This window comes from Rhea americana, unplaced genomic scaffold (assembly GCF_003343005.1).
Source record: "Rhea americana isolate MKP2758 unplaced genomic scaffold, rheAme1 scaffold_261, whole genome shotgun sequence".
Taxonomy (NCBI): Eukaryota; Metazoa; Chordata; class Aves; order Rheiformes; family Rheidae; genus Rhea; species Rhea americana.
The window spans coordinates 870,434-885,165 of NW_028186381.1; the positions used below are offsets into that span (position 1 = coordinate 870,434).

General features: G+C 46.0%; 1 protein-coding gene across 1 annotated transcript in view; it reads right to left on the reverse strand.

Moving 5' to 3' along the window:
- Positions 1 to 14,732, reverse strand: part of LGR6 (leucine rich repeat containing G protein-coupled receptor 6) — a 162,776-nt gene that overhangs the window by 76,899 nt on the left and 71,145 nt on the right. The window contains exons 3-4 of the mRNA XM_085307702.1: positions 14,413 to 14,484; positions 4,332 to 4,403 (exon numbers count right to left, since the gene is read on the reverse strand). Coding sequence (XP_085163828.1) covers positions 4,332 to 4,403; positions 14,413 to 14,484 — 144 coding nt within the window. The remainder of the gene's footprint in view (positions 1 to 4,331; positions 4,404 to 14,412; positions 14,485 to 14,732) is intronic.

The following is a 14,732-nucleotide window of genomic DNA, read 5'->3' on the forward strand; positions in this document are numbered from 1 at the left end:
AAGTTTTGGCTTCTCTAACTGGAAATCAGTACAGTGTGAAGACCTAACAGGACATGCATTCACCAGTGTAAGAGTAGTGCAGGCCCCTCACAGTGCATGTTATGTGCCTTCAAAAACATTCAGATCCATCCAGAGCAGGCCTATGCCTTATAGCCATGCTGGGATCATTACCAGACATGGTTGTTGGGCCTTCACTGTGACCAAGAGTTCTCTGTTGTACAGTTTCTGTGTAAAGAGTGAGAAAGTGCAAATCATCATCTTTTTCTACTCATGACCTCCAAGCTTTCAAATAGGACTTTCCAATATTGTGCTAAAAGCCTTTCAGATAAGCTCTTCAGCTGGGGTGCATGTCCCACAATGTGTACTGTACTGAATCACCCACACTGGTGGCACAGTTCTGCTGGCTTGTACCTGGGCTCTGAACTAGCTTTTGGCTAGAACGCTGAGTGTAACCCAAAACATTTAGTGAATGGAGCAACACAGGATGTGCTTCTTCCTTGAGCTCCTGCCTCTTAGAGGCAGGAGAGCTGGGAACACAGTTACTTCTCTGACCAAATTCTGGAGTCAGGAGGCCTAGTGCACTAGGTGCATATGACTTCCAAACAATCTAACAGCTCTTACACTTGCAATATCACTTTGATGTTCCATACCTTTGCAAATCCATGAACAAATGTTAAGAAAATGCTCTGATTTAGCTCCTTCTGAAGCACTTGCTTGGTACTTCATTGCTGGATGGGTTTGTCCCAGTGTTAAATGAAACTAGAGTTTGTCAGAGATCCTCTGCTTCCAGTCTTCACTCCCCTTCTGCAAATTCAGCAACTGGCTTTAGGATCATCACTAGACAACCTACTCTAGCTTCCAAACTGAGAGAAGATGCAGAAGAAGCTCAGGCAGTTKCCTCCCTAGTCACTGCTTTACAGACCATAACTCCAGGCATTTTCTTAGAAAATCAGTACCCAGAATGCCTGCTATGTAGGCAGGATGCAGCCATGAGACATGGAGCTGAAGCAGTGTGGGGAGTCCAAGCTAGAAACATACCTCAGGCTTGGTGCAGTGCTAAAACGGGGCAGAGCTGGCTCATGCCCATCCTCTCAGAGCATAGTTGTCTGCCTGCATCTCCTGTATTCTTTATGTTGAGGGTAGATTTTACAACAACCTGTTAGTGGTCTATCAGGTAGCAGGGTCTTTCCAAGCAGCCCACTATGCTTTTGAAACTTATTCTTTAATCAGGTAGTCTGAGAAGGAAGAGGGCTCCTTTGCTTGGGATATCTTTGAAACTTTCATTTGCAGTGGCTTTCCCCTCCACTTTTGAAGTGTTTGATTCAGCCTCATAGGTACAGCCTGAGAAAGTGACTACAGGGGGCATGACCCATTTCTTCATTTTATTCCAGAATTGCTTTAATAGGTTTATCCTGAAATGTTGTGAGCACAGCAAGAACAGGATAAGTGAGGCAGGCCCGCAAAAGATACTGCTGTTTGCCTTTCAGAATAGAAGCCACTCTCTTCGTGCTGCATTTAACATGACCTGTCCCAAATGCTTTCTCTCCCGGTGATTAATGGTTATACAGACTACACTGTGACCTAGCCACATTTAGCAGACTTAATCTTGAGAAGGCTGATCTAGTCACTGAAGGTGGTCCATGATGCAGAATGCAACTCTGTGTGTCTGTAGCAGTTCAGCCAAAGCCCCAAATGTGCTTTATCCTCTATGCACCTACATGTGAAAACCTCTAAACTAACTGAAGAATCAGAGCTGAGGCTCAAGAGGAAAGGTAGAGAAGGTGTCCAGATGAACCCCTTGGATAGCCATGGCATGCCATGCAGAGGTTAACCACAGTGCCAGTCTCTGGCCTGAGCATCCGTGATCATGGCATTACAAAGACTCTAGTGAGACAAGGAAGCATTTTGGACTGGCACATGGAACCTGGATGCCTTGATCCTGTTTCTGACTTTGCCACTGGCCTTGGGAGCTCACTTTGCCTACATATGCTTGTATGTTTCATATCTGTGGACAGCAAGCACTGACAATGAGCAAACTCCTCTGTAAAGCACTTCGGAGTGTACAGATAGAAATGGCTTTGTGAGGTTACTATCTTAATAGGGAAAGATCAGCTCCACAGCATCTTACCCTGTAGTTCACTGTGTCTGCCAGGTCCCACCAATTTGCCGACTGTTACTCAGCTAATCACTTTCCAGGTTCTCTGTTCAGGTGAATTGGGATGAGAAAGGTCCAGCTTGGGTACAGCAGATCCATATTCCTGAGAGGGTAAGCAGGATACCTGTCTGGCTCAGGGCACTGAGAGGTTGCTGAGAGAGGATCTGCCATAAGGAACTGTGCAAACTTCCAGCTGTTCATGTCTTATTCTCTGATACTCTTTGTCAGTTCTTGAAGCTGGGCCTTCTAAAAAGGGTGTTTAYTTAAATAATCATTTGTGTAAAGATAGATCCAGAAGCTCTGGGCAATTTGTGACGTTGCTAGAATATGCATCCAGGCCTCTTTCAGATACTGTCCTATTGCAGAAAGGGCCTGACTACTTCAGTCTAGCTCAGACAGTGCTGGGACTTGGTGTAATGTCTCTATAGTAAGCCCAGAGCTCACAGCAAAGCTCACTTAGTGTGGCTGAATCTCATACTGGGCTTTCTGTCTTTCAGGTGACTCTCAGTTCATTTACTTTCATGAGGTGAATGTGYTTCCTCTAGGGAAAGGCCTTGCAGCCAGTTCAATTCATTCTCCTGGCTGGCAGTGTCTGCATGAGGCAGAGAGTCACAGAAGCCGCAGAGGGTCTCTTAGTTACTGCAAGGCAGCTGGAAAAATCTCCTGGCTTTTCATGTGCAAATCAGATGAGAGGTGGAAAAAGATACATTTTAAGCTCTGTCTGATGAAACACTTACTTTCCCAGTGAGAGCCTTCTCTCTGAACTTACTTTCTTTTGTTGTACCTAGTAGCTGGTGGATAAGCTATGAGCCCAGATGGTATAGTCAGGAGAATTAGATGGAGCAGTCCTTCAGGACTGATGTAGGGTCAGAAGGGCTTTCCTCCCTCCCCCAGGACCCAGTACCTTGAACCCAAGTCTTCTCAAGCCTGGTAAGTATTCTTTTTCTTTTTATTCCCCCCTGAATTCAGATATAAATCAGAATCCTGGGAGAGGGGAGGATGTTAAAAAAAGACAGGAGCGGGAGACCATTGGTTTAGTCTCCCAGTTTGTTATCAGTGGTGTGCTCCCCAGGATAGGGGCCCAAGCAACAGTAGTTGCCTGCAGGTTGTTGAAATGAAGATGAAACTTCAGAGTTGTACAAAATTTAGGTCTTTCCAACTGTGGGCTTTGATGGCACTGGTTGGCTGATGCTTTTCATGGGCAGAAGAGAGAGAGGCTGAGGAATGAAAGGGCCATTGCTGGAGCAGCCCCATAGCAGTGACACCTTCTATGTCATACTTCCCCTGAGGGTACCAAACCACTTGGAAGGCAATCTAATCTCTAAAACTCCATCTAATATTGGTGATAGCCCTGCTCCAAGCCCACTAGTCTGGACTAGATACCTCCAGAGACCACTTCCAACCAACATTTCTATGGTAAAGAGACATAGTAAAGCTAGAATTGGAGTTAGGGATTAGGATTAAGGTTAATTTTTCAGTGATCCAACGTGAGAAAACAATTCAGGATGCTCTTAAAAGCTTTAGAAGAACTACTTACTCCAAGTCATGACCAGACATATCTGCCCTAAATTCAGTGGCACTACTAGGAACAGAGCTCTGACTGCAAGTGGGTCTTTACAGAGGAAAACTGCAGCTATTTCACTGACGTGTGATTTTAGTGACCACAGTAGCACAAATCTGCTGTAGACATAGTTATACTAGAAGAAAAGTACYATCACAGCTTCATTTCCCCCCCTCCCCCAGCTGCATCACTGGAAGTATTTTAAAGCTCATCCAGGCAAAACAATGCAACTTGCACACTGACAGACCTGTGTGTCCTCTGTGCTGCCTGGCTGATCCCTTCCCTACTGTGGTCCACAGCAGAGAGTACAGAGCCCCTTCTGGATGGATATTTTCCAGTGTTTCTTGAAATGTGCATTGGTTCTAATGTCCTTTTCATCACAACGCACACATGGGGAGCTGTGATTTCAACATCCTTTACCAAGACAGTGTTCCTTTTGTGAAAACCACCCTCCCCTCCTTTCTACATTAAGTGACAGCAATCTTTATGTTAATTGGAAAAGAAAAGGAAAAAGGGACAGAATATTCTTGACAAAGGAATTAATGACTCAAATGCTGGGAACCCAGGGGCCCCAAGGGACTCTGCAGCTCACAGCATCAATTTTTAATAACTTACAGAGACTGGAGGTTTGGCAGATCTCTCAGTGCCTCTGCAGGGATGCAGCTCAGCTGGTTGTTCTGCAACATCCTATAATTAGAAAGAAAAATTTTGTAAAAAAAAAAAAAAAAAAAAAGGTCTGACACAAACTGGAGGAAGTTGTTGCTTGTTTCTGGAGTTATCTTGGACTCTCTTGAGGAAACTGGAGAAGCTGGAAAGCAGTTTGCTTGTCACACACACATCTCCTAGGCAAGCTCACAGGATGCAAGCAAGTGAGCTGCAATCCAGGCTAGGCCAGAATCTAGGAGCACCAGCATCCTGCAGCAAGGTCCTGGGAAGAATTAGGTGCTGCAATGGGAGCTGTGGGATCAGCTATGAGGATGTGACAGGAGAGGGACTGCTACAATGTACACATATTGATGGTGAAGAGATTTAAGTGCTCTTCTAGGTGGAGTTTCTGGAATTACGCACATTTTGATGACTTGAACAGCACTGAGGAAGAAGCTGTGCTTTCTGTTAGTTCAGAGTAATACCAGTGCTTTCAACTCAGTTATCCCATATTTTCACTTGTATAAGAGATCTTTCTTCAGGCGTGATTACCTCTGCAGAGTCTATCGAAATTATCCTGTGGGTAGCTTTCTTATTCAACTTTTGAGATTGTGGCAGACATAATTGTTGAGGAGCCACTCCATAACTAAACTTTTACTAAGGGGATTTGCAGTATCAGCACGAATTGCAGCAGAAACTGGAGCTGTTCCAAGTGGGATGTGAGGAAAAAACAAAACAAAACAGGGGCTTCAAAGAGAGCAAGTGGCTCTACCTGTTGGACTGGACAAGAAGGGCTTACTAGGATTCCTTGGAAATGAAAGTGAGTGTAGGACGTAGAGAAGAGTCATGGACATTAGGGTAACTACAGCACTTACTGGGAGAGGGAGAGAGATTAGGTGAAAGTCCTCTGATCCGAGGGGCAGCTGCCTGACTAGCTGTAGTGATTCAGAAAAAGGCAGAACAGTATCCCAAGGCTATTTATAATTTGGGCAGCCTTTAACATCTTTCCCTGGCCACCTGGAGCACTGCATATGTGAGTTTACAGGTTTTGTGTATCACTGCATCACTGGACAGAGCCTGATTCCTGACTCTGGACACAGCTTTTGTCCTGAACCTACTTCCTGCTATTAGAACTGGGATATCATGGATACATGTTCCTGTGGATGAGAAGGAAGACATATTCCAGCATAGTAAGTGGGCTGAGGAAAGTGCCTGAAGAAAAGGCACAAACTCCTAAGATGAGAATATTTTGTCATGCACAGACCTGTACCTCTGAGGTCTACAACTCTGCCGAGACTGCCTTGTGCAAAGATTTTCGTATGATGGGATCTGATCCCAGCATTTTTCTGGTTATTCAGGTGTGGTTTCTGCCAACTAATAATCCTCTTTTTCCAAAAAAGAAATATCACACCTTAGGAGAGCTGTGATTTTTTTCTGATCCATTGGACTGGCTTGCTGCAGGCCACTGGTTCAGTGCATCCATATCTGCCACTGTCTGCAGTTTCGGAATGGTCACCTGAACAATGCCAACCCCAGGTGACCGTTCACATCCAGACCTGATTTTGAGCACTTGCTGACCTGAATGGTTCTTGATCATCATGTTCATTAGTGTTCTCAGCTTACCGAAAAGACCTGCTGCTCTATTTGACAGTGCGTTTGAATGTGGGTCATCAGTAAAGATCACTGTAGCTCCATCTGTGACAAGCAAGAACATTTCTTTTGTCCCTCTCGTTGAAAAAAAGTTATCAAATCCAGAATTTCCCTCTCAGCAGAGCAACTACCTTCTGCTCAAGTAGCTACTTATACACAGATCTCCTTTCTCAGGAGACTGCCCTGCCCTGTTGCTCATCAGCACAACTCTCCTAGACACCTGCCTGGGAGCAGCCTGTTGCAATTGGACAAATGCAGGTGCTGTCTCCCTTGAGCTGACAGGATCCATCCCCATTAACTTCATGGAATACAAGCCTCTCTGAAGTCAGATTCCCTGCTTGGCTCACAGCAGCTGAGAAGAGTTGCCTACATTCCCAAGCACAGAAGAGCAAGACTTCCACACCTTTCAGCTACATAGTCCCTTTTTTTCCTATTCCCAGACCAGTGCCTTCACAGAAGGGACACTGGCCTGCACTGCAGTCCGTTAGCCCCCAGAAAAGTCACTGAGAGCTCTTAGGAACATGTACTCTCAGTGCTGGTCTTGTACTCCTTTGGTAAGGCTGGCAGAGAGTGCTATTCTGAGCATAGCACTGAGCATAGCCATGATGACTTGCCCTCCTTCTCCTGTTAGCTGCTGACTGTCCCAGCCAGAGGCTGGTGTTCCCTTCTTCTTAGCTGCCCTTGGCCATGCTTCCTTGTAGAAATGGAGCAGTTTGTGAATTTCTGTGGCGTATTTAGCTCTTGTAGGACTTTCCTTATGATGTCTCCTGACACAACCGGTTGAAGAGAGAAAATTACACTCAACAGTTGAGCAACTCTGCACTATTCAGAGTGGGAATAGGCTGAAACTGCTCCATGGGCACAAGAAAACAAGTTTTGACTGAGGAAAGTTGATTAAGTCTAAGGATTTTGTTTTAGTTGGAGTCAGGATAGAGAGGAAAGAATGGAGACAAAAGCTGATGGAGAAAGGCTGAGATCACTTTGATCTAGGATTTGGGGGTTGCTATGATTTTGTGGACTGAGGTCCAGGTGCACAAACATGTCTGTACCACGAAATCAATCACTCTGTGGCTTATCTTACAATTCTGATGCAGATCCCAATGCCATTCCACATGTACACACCCTGGTACATGCAACTTTCTTTCCTGAGGGGCTATGAATGCAGGGAGGATATGCCTGATTCTTTCTTGAATGAGGAGTCTGGACATGACTGGTTTTCAGTGTTATTCCCTGTTCCCAGTGCTGTTCATGTATGTCATCTTATGAACCCTTAATGCAGAATGTGCTAGTCTGGAACTCAGGACTCCTGCTGTGAAGTGCTCTCCTCCATGATCTACAATGTTGTATCTAACTTATATGGAGTGGGCATCCCAAAATGGACAATGCCACCATTCAGCCAGAGAGGGACCCTGTTACACTGTCCCAGCTCTCTGTATGCCCTGCTGCCTTCTGAACCTTTTTGCAATCATCCTTTTGTGGCAGCATGCAGGCATCCCTCTGTTCCCAAGCCCAGGAAGGATCACAACTTCCCTAGCCCTTTCCATAGCTTGGTCTTCATGGCAATATTTCAAAGTGCATCTGGATTAAATTCATGTTGTCTGGGTTTATTAAGTATATGCTGCACACCCCAGTGGCCTGAGCCCCCGGAGACTACAGCAGAGAGGAGTTGTTCATGAATCCCAAGCTCACAATAGGCTCCATCCAGTCAAATGATTTTCCTTCCAGTCACAGGCAAGATGTCCAAAATACTGGGTTGACTTCTAAGTAGAGGAGAGGGACATGAGGAGGGGAGGAAATCCTTTAGGAATCTGCCTGTGGAGCAGGTGCTTAAATACTGCCTGTAATGAAATATAAACAGTTCAGGAAGCTGTGCCAAGATATTTCTGGTACTGTGGAAGGACTAAGTGTGATGTAGATAGGAAATCCAGTCACAGAGCAGCCCCAAGAACCACATGCTGCGGTGAGGGAGATGTACTCCTGCTAATGCTTAGGGACCACCTTGCCATCAACTTGGTGTTATCATTAGAGATTTTGATAAAATCATGCAATATTTGTTGTTGTTGTTTTTGAAATGTCCTTTTATGAAAAAAATACAAGAATGAGCTAATGTGACATGTAACTCTTGACTGTAGTGACCAGAAGCCTGACAGGGGGTTGTTCTTAATACCAGACCATAAGAAAAAACATTCTGGAACATCCAGCAATGGTCAGTGCATGTAGCACGTGTTTTCCTGCTCACACCTGAGCTCCTGGTGAGCCAAGCTAGGGCTTTCCTGAGCCTTAGGCTGTACGTAGAATTTTGGGAATAGTACCAGGGTGGCCCTGTCCCCTAGGAACTTACCTAATCCTGTTTGAGACTATTTTCTAATTTTACCCTCTCTGTATCATGCTGTGATGATGAGTTGGAGGTAATTATGTATCCAGCTTTGATGTTCAATCACTTCTCTAGCAGCCCTGCAGTTGTGGAAAATAACAATGTCTAGTGGTTTCAGAGATATCTGATGTCTTCTTTGAACATGGCTTCTCTACATCAAAAACTGTCAGTTTGGAAACCATTCCACGCTGATGGCTATCTGGAGAGTTTCTCATTCTGTGATACTGGTTTGAGATGAGACTCATAATAGATACAAGGCACCATGAACCAAGAGTAACGTGACAATGGATTTTGTTTTAATACTTTTGTTGACCATCTCCTAGCAGTGAGTTCAGATTTTATAGTGACTCCAAGATCCCATGGGTGTCCACTGAAATGTAGTTCCTAAAGCCCCTTTCTGAAGCAGCAGAGTCTACAACTCTGCTCTGAATCTTATTTTTAACTAACGTGAATTATTCATCACTGTGCTACAGGAACCCGTGTCTTATCCTCCCAGTACGCTTTGACTGTGGAGACAAACCCATGGGTAGGATTCAGGAGCCTCAGAAATTGTGTTGGTCCTTGTGTGCCTGCCATCAGCCTGGCCAAGTTTTTTGATCCCACTGGATTGCACAGGGCACAGAGTGCCCAGGACATCTAGAGTTGGGTTTTTTGATCCCCTTTCACAAGCATCAGTCAGCTGGGCAAGCAAGGCAGTTGTACATAGCCTGGTTACTCCTGTTTTACTGCATGGGAGAAGAACTGAGGACTCTAATTATGGACTTGACAGGGCACAATTCACGCCTCTCCCACTAGCCACTGACCTCACATCCCTCTCTGAGTGACAGTCACCTTGGAGGGGTCACACTAGCCTTGCAGTGTGCACCAGGCAGGAATAGGTTCTGGGCAAAGCAGCACTGAAGCTCATGGGGCTCGGTGGTCCCTACGTTTGGCCTGTGTCCATGCAGAGCAGCCAGCAAGAAGCTCAGAGGAGTGCCTGACAGGGCCATTCCTTTCTCTCTTATCCCTCCAGGAAGGGGAACAGGGAAGCATTTTGAGAATGCCAGGATGCAGGGAGAAGCAGGCAGGTGGGATGATAGTGGAGTGACAGGATAGTTAAAGCTATAGCAGTAGTCACTAGAGCAGGAATTATAGATGGTCAGAGTGTCTGAGGTTTAAGCAGCTGCTGATCTACCCTGGGCAACTCAGGGTGGTCAGCTGTGCTGCCAACAGACCAGCCTTGCACAGAAGATACAGATAGAAGGCATAGGCAGAGGGTCCCCCTCCCCCCTGCCCAATGATGTGGGGGATGTGGGAATTAGCACCCTGCATATCTCCATGCTTGATGCTTTCAGGATGTGTCCCTAGTTTTTTCTATTCTGGATGAATTATCCTAAGTACATTCTTCTATAAACCCTGTAGTGTTTACTATGTTCTCCTCACAGATGTTGACCAGTCATTTTCTGATCCTTCTGCCCATTGTCCCCTGGATACCCTCCAGCTGCTTCATGTCTGCAGGGCAAGGCCATCACGAGAGAGTGCAGCCCAACCAAGGGCTCCTTAGCATCAGGAGGAGCAGGAGGATTTCTACTTATGTCCTGCCATTGTACCCCCATTTAGGCATGCCCAGAAGGTGTCTGCCTTTTCCAAGAGCAAATTAGTCTTCAGGTCTCCTGAGATCCCCACCAACCCCAGGCCGTTTCTGCAGGACTGTCAGTGAGTCCCTACCTGTAGATGTGCAGCCAATTATTCCTGTCTGTCTACAGAGCTTTCCTTTTGGCCTCTCTCTTGCAGCATTCTGCCTCTTCCAGTTGTTGCTTCCATTAACCAAGCCGTTATGAGTCCTGCATCTTGCAGGTGCATGTTGCCTTGGTAGAGGTAAAAAGCATACTTCCTAGTTGCCATCTGGCTCCAGTTTGGTATCTGGCTTTGGAGTCTGTCTCTGTACCTTTGCTGGCTGAGAAGGGGAGTCTGGCATCAGCTGAAGAGTTCAGTGCACCTCCAATATCTGAATGTACAGGCTGAAGGGTGACTCACCCTCTCAGAGTGATTGTCTCTCTTGGCTTCTTACAGAGTCAGGAAAATCAGGTATAAGCTTGATGGCTCAGCTCTAACTCAAGCTAAGAGACAGGATTGTTGCTGTTTCTCTTAATACCTTTCATCTCACTATTTCTCTGATTTCTTCTGCCTCATGGTCTCTGCAAATTGTCTCTCTAGATACCTCCTTCAAGATATATATATWTTTTTTGGTGGAGAAGAAATTTCAGAGAAAATTATATGACCTTAGGATTTTTTTATCGGTCCTAAATTCTCTGTGTGTATGTTCTGGGCTGAGAAACACACAGAGCATAGGGAGCAAGGATTTGATCTGGACTTGGACCTGTGCAGCTTGTATCAGTGTAAAACAACTGTGTTTTACACTCTGTGCAATGTATTTTCATGGCAGTCCTGTTAGGCCATCAGTGTATGAGGGGCCAAACTGTCACTCACTAGGTACCAAGTACAACTAGTACAGAGTACAATTCCATGTGCTCTGTGGAGCTTCTGTGGATCACAGAATCATAGAAGGTGGTAACATCAGTTCCAAGAATCATAGAATTGGTAAGGTTGGAAGGGACCTCTGGAGATCATCTAGTCCAAACCTCAAACAAGTGGCACATACGGGGATCGAAGCCACGACCTTGGCATTATTAGCACCATGCTCTAATCAACAAAGCTAAACCTAGTCCCCAAACCGCATATGATGCATATTAATTTATGCCTCTTTGTCCTCCCTGACACCTGCTTAAACCCCCATTAGCCTGGAGAAGAGAAGACTGAGGGGGGATCTTATCAATGTCTATAAGGACCTGAAGGAAGGGTGTCAAGGAGATGGGGCTAAAATCTTTTCAGTTGTCTCATGTGACAGCACAAGAGGGAATGGGCAGAAACTGAACCACAGGAAGTTCTGCCTGAATGTGAGGAGAAATTTCTTCACTGTGAGAGTGACGGAGCACTGAACCATGGAATCACAGAATTGGCAAGGTTGGAAGGGACCTCTGGAGATCATCTAGTCCAACCCCCCTACTCAAGCAGGGTTACCTAGAGCATCTTAGACAGGGTTACAGTAACAAGGACCCCCCTTGCTGAAGCCCAGGCTTGAACTTTAGATCTTTAGGTCTTCAGTCTAATGCTCTCCCAGCTGAGCTACTTTGGCCCCAACTGGAACAGGTTGCCCAGAGAGGTTGTGGAGTCTCCTTCTCTGAAGATATTCAAAGTCCGTCCGGATGCAACTCTGTCTAACGTGCTCTAGGTGACCCTGCTTGAGCAGGGAGGTTGGACTAGATGATCTCCAGAGGTCCCTTCCAACCTTAACGATTCTGTGTGATCCTGTGATAACTTATCCTATACATCACAGTAGCCCCAAAGGGCCTCAACCATACGTCTCCTACAGYCTTTTGGGTAGCCCCAGCAGGGACACTGCCTAGTGAGAAACATCCTTCTTTAGCATTGTGCAGTTTTATTTTGTCTTCTCTAAGCTGAAGAAATCAGTGAGAATCCCTATCCTTGCCAAGAGCCCTTCCAGTGTGATTAAAGCTGGAATGTTCCAAAAGTCTATCCTGGCAGATTTTCTAATCCTGTTCCAGCAAATTCCCAGGGACTAGCCTACCTTTTCCATACCCYTTGCTGCTTGCCTCACTCTCATGGTGGCAGAGGAGTAAAAAAGAGGGTATATGATCTTTGTTCCTGGAGGAAGTAAGTACCAGAAGCCTGGAGGGAATTGACAACTACATCCAATGACCTCACTCCTGTGGAGCCAGCAACACTATTACAGAAAATAGTTACAGCAGCTCCTAGAGCAAAAGCACACCATAGCCCAATGTATCTCTGCAAATGTGGCCAGGAAAGTGTCAAAAGCTTTGGAAAAAGAAATGCTTCCAGTGATATGAAGGCTGGCAATGCCATGCTTTTAGAAAGGAGGAAYTTTAAATAACAGTCCCATAGCAGGGCCTGCATGGGCCAGTCACTATGAGCATCAACCTTTCCTTCCTTGGCTTTTGATCTGGGCTTGTCCTCTTCATATCTCCATGGGAAAAGTCAGGGGTTTTGATGTAAATTTAAGGACGCGCTGGATTGGTTATGATGCAGGGGCTTGCTGTGACAGCCCATTTACCATACTCTGTCACTGGGCACAGTCTGGCTGAGTAAGGCAAATTGTCCTAAAGCATCAGGACGCTGACCACAGCTCCCCCTTCAACTCACAAGATAGTCTGGAGCAAGTTTCTCTGTGCAGCTGTATTAGAATCATAGAATAGTAAGGTTGGAAGGGACCTCTGGAGATCATCTAGTCCAACTCTCAGCATAGCCCATACGGGGATTGAACCCACAACCTTGGCATTAGCAGCACCACACTCTAACTGGTTGAGCTAAACCTGCCCCCCAAATCCTAATTGGAAATACAGAGACAGATGCTCTAATCCTTTAGGGCTTTTCTTGGAATGGGGCCACTTGTGAACCTGCCCTTCCTGGTGTCTGCAACCACGGTGAAGCTTGTGGGGCGTCCATGAGCTCATCTGCATGCTGACAGCAGGACAGAGAGAGCATATTTTTCTTGTTATTGCAACCTGCTGGGAGCTGTGTTGGCTGTGGAAGGGAGACTTCATTCTTATATTCTRCATGAGTAGTTAGCTGGGCCTGACACAAGCAGAAATTGATCAAAAGCAGCTTTCAAAGCTCCCAAGTTCCCAGAGTAGAAAATTTCTCTTGTTGAAATTGGGTGGGAGAGCTGCGGTTTTTCCACTGTTCCTTTGATTTGTTGCCTAATGCAGGGGATGGATAAATCTCTAAGCCCTGAGAKTTAGGGCAGGATTCATACTTTACATCTTCAGAAGATGTAGTAAACAGCCTATACTTTCTAATCCTGGGAGCAAGTTTGTACCTGCTTGCTCTGTATAAACTGGGCTGGCTACAACAAATTCACATTGCGGCTGAGTTCAAAACATCCCCTTGGGGATGAAATGTTTATTGCAGGAGGTTTTTGAAATGGTTCCTGAAAGGGAGAAAGAGGGATTTGCCGCTCTATACTCTGCACAGACTCTGTGGGCTTGTCTCATGGATGCAAAAACTATGTCGTATCAGGACCAGTGGGACACCTTCAGTCCCTAGGGAGGAGTTTGCTGGTAACCTTTGTCACTCAAACCTTCCTGCAGGCATGGGCAGTCCCAGCCTTTCCCACTGAATGGACAGAGGTGGGTGGCCTGCCCACAATGACTAGACCTTTATTTACCTGGTTTGGTAGTTTCTGGGCATGGCCTGGACACTGCAATGCTCCTGAGATCCATCTGTACATGTCCTTCTTGCCCTGTGAGCCTGCTGAGCTCAGGCTGTAGTCATACTGTGCAAAGATCTTATCTCRCCTGGGGGCAGGTAACTTCAGAGCCTCCCAGAGACCTCCTGGGCCATCTGTCCTGCCTGCAGTCAGGCACTCAATTTGCAGAAAAGGCAGATTGGTTGCAAAGAGGTAGCCAAGTTGAGCAGAATACACAGTCTTTCCAAAGTGCTTGTCTGTGCACAGGTATCTAGACATTTCAGTTGTTTTAGCCCAATCCCAAGACCCTGCTGTACTGGATAGGACAGATGGGTGCCAGTTTGGGGTCTGGAGACCACACCTGTAGCTCTGAGAACATATGGGCAGTGTAACCCATAGGATATTTTGGGCATTTTATCCAAAATATGAACCTCTTCAAATTCTCTCTCTCTCTCTTTTTTTTCCCTTTTTTTCCCCTGCAAGGCGTGAAAGGCTGTACCCTGGAGATGATCTGCTCATAGTCTGTTGCAGCAGAAGCAAGGAAGTGATGTTAGTGGCATGTGGGACCTGGGATGGGATGCAGCTTCCTCTCACCAAGTGTGCATGTTAGGTGGCATGGGTTTAAGAACTGACACTACACCACCTTGTAACTTCGCAGCTTCCTCTGGCTGGCTGCAAGTCCCAGTGCATGGCCAGTACTGTGGTACTGTGGGAAACAAGGGGAGATGGTGGTAGCTGTGCAGAAGGAGTGAATTACTTACAGAATCTTCAGATTGTAGAGGCCAGAAAAAGCTTCCCCTGGGATCCTGGAGATCTGATTTCCAGAGAGGCGTCTGCAGCAAAAAGAAGAGCCAGCAATGTGTCAACATCCTTGTAATGACAATCCCTTGTCTGCAGAGGCTTAATAATTCATGCATCTTGCTACAGACTTCTCAGAGAGAGTGCTTTGACACGTGGAAGCTGAGCTGCAGGTGTGGGCTCAGGCAATCTTTGTATATGATCCACTTTTATGGCTGGGGAACATATGCAAAGAAAATAATGGCCAGCCCTTAGTTCAGTGCTTTCAGCATTCGGGGATAGC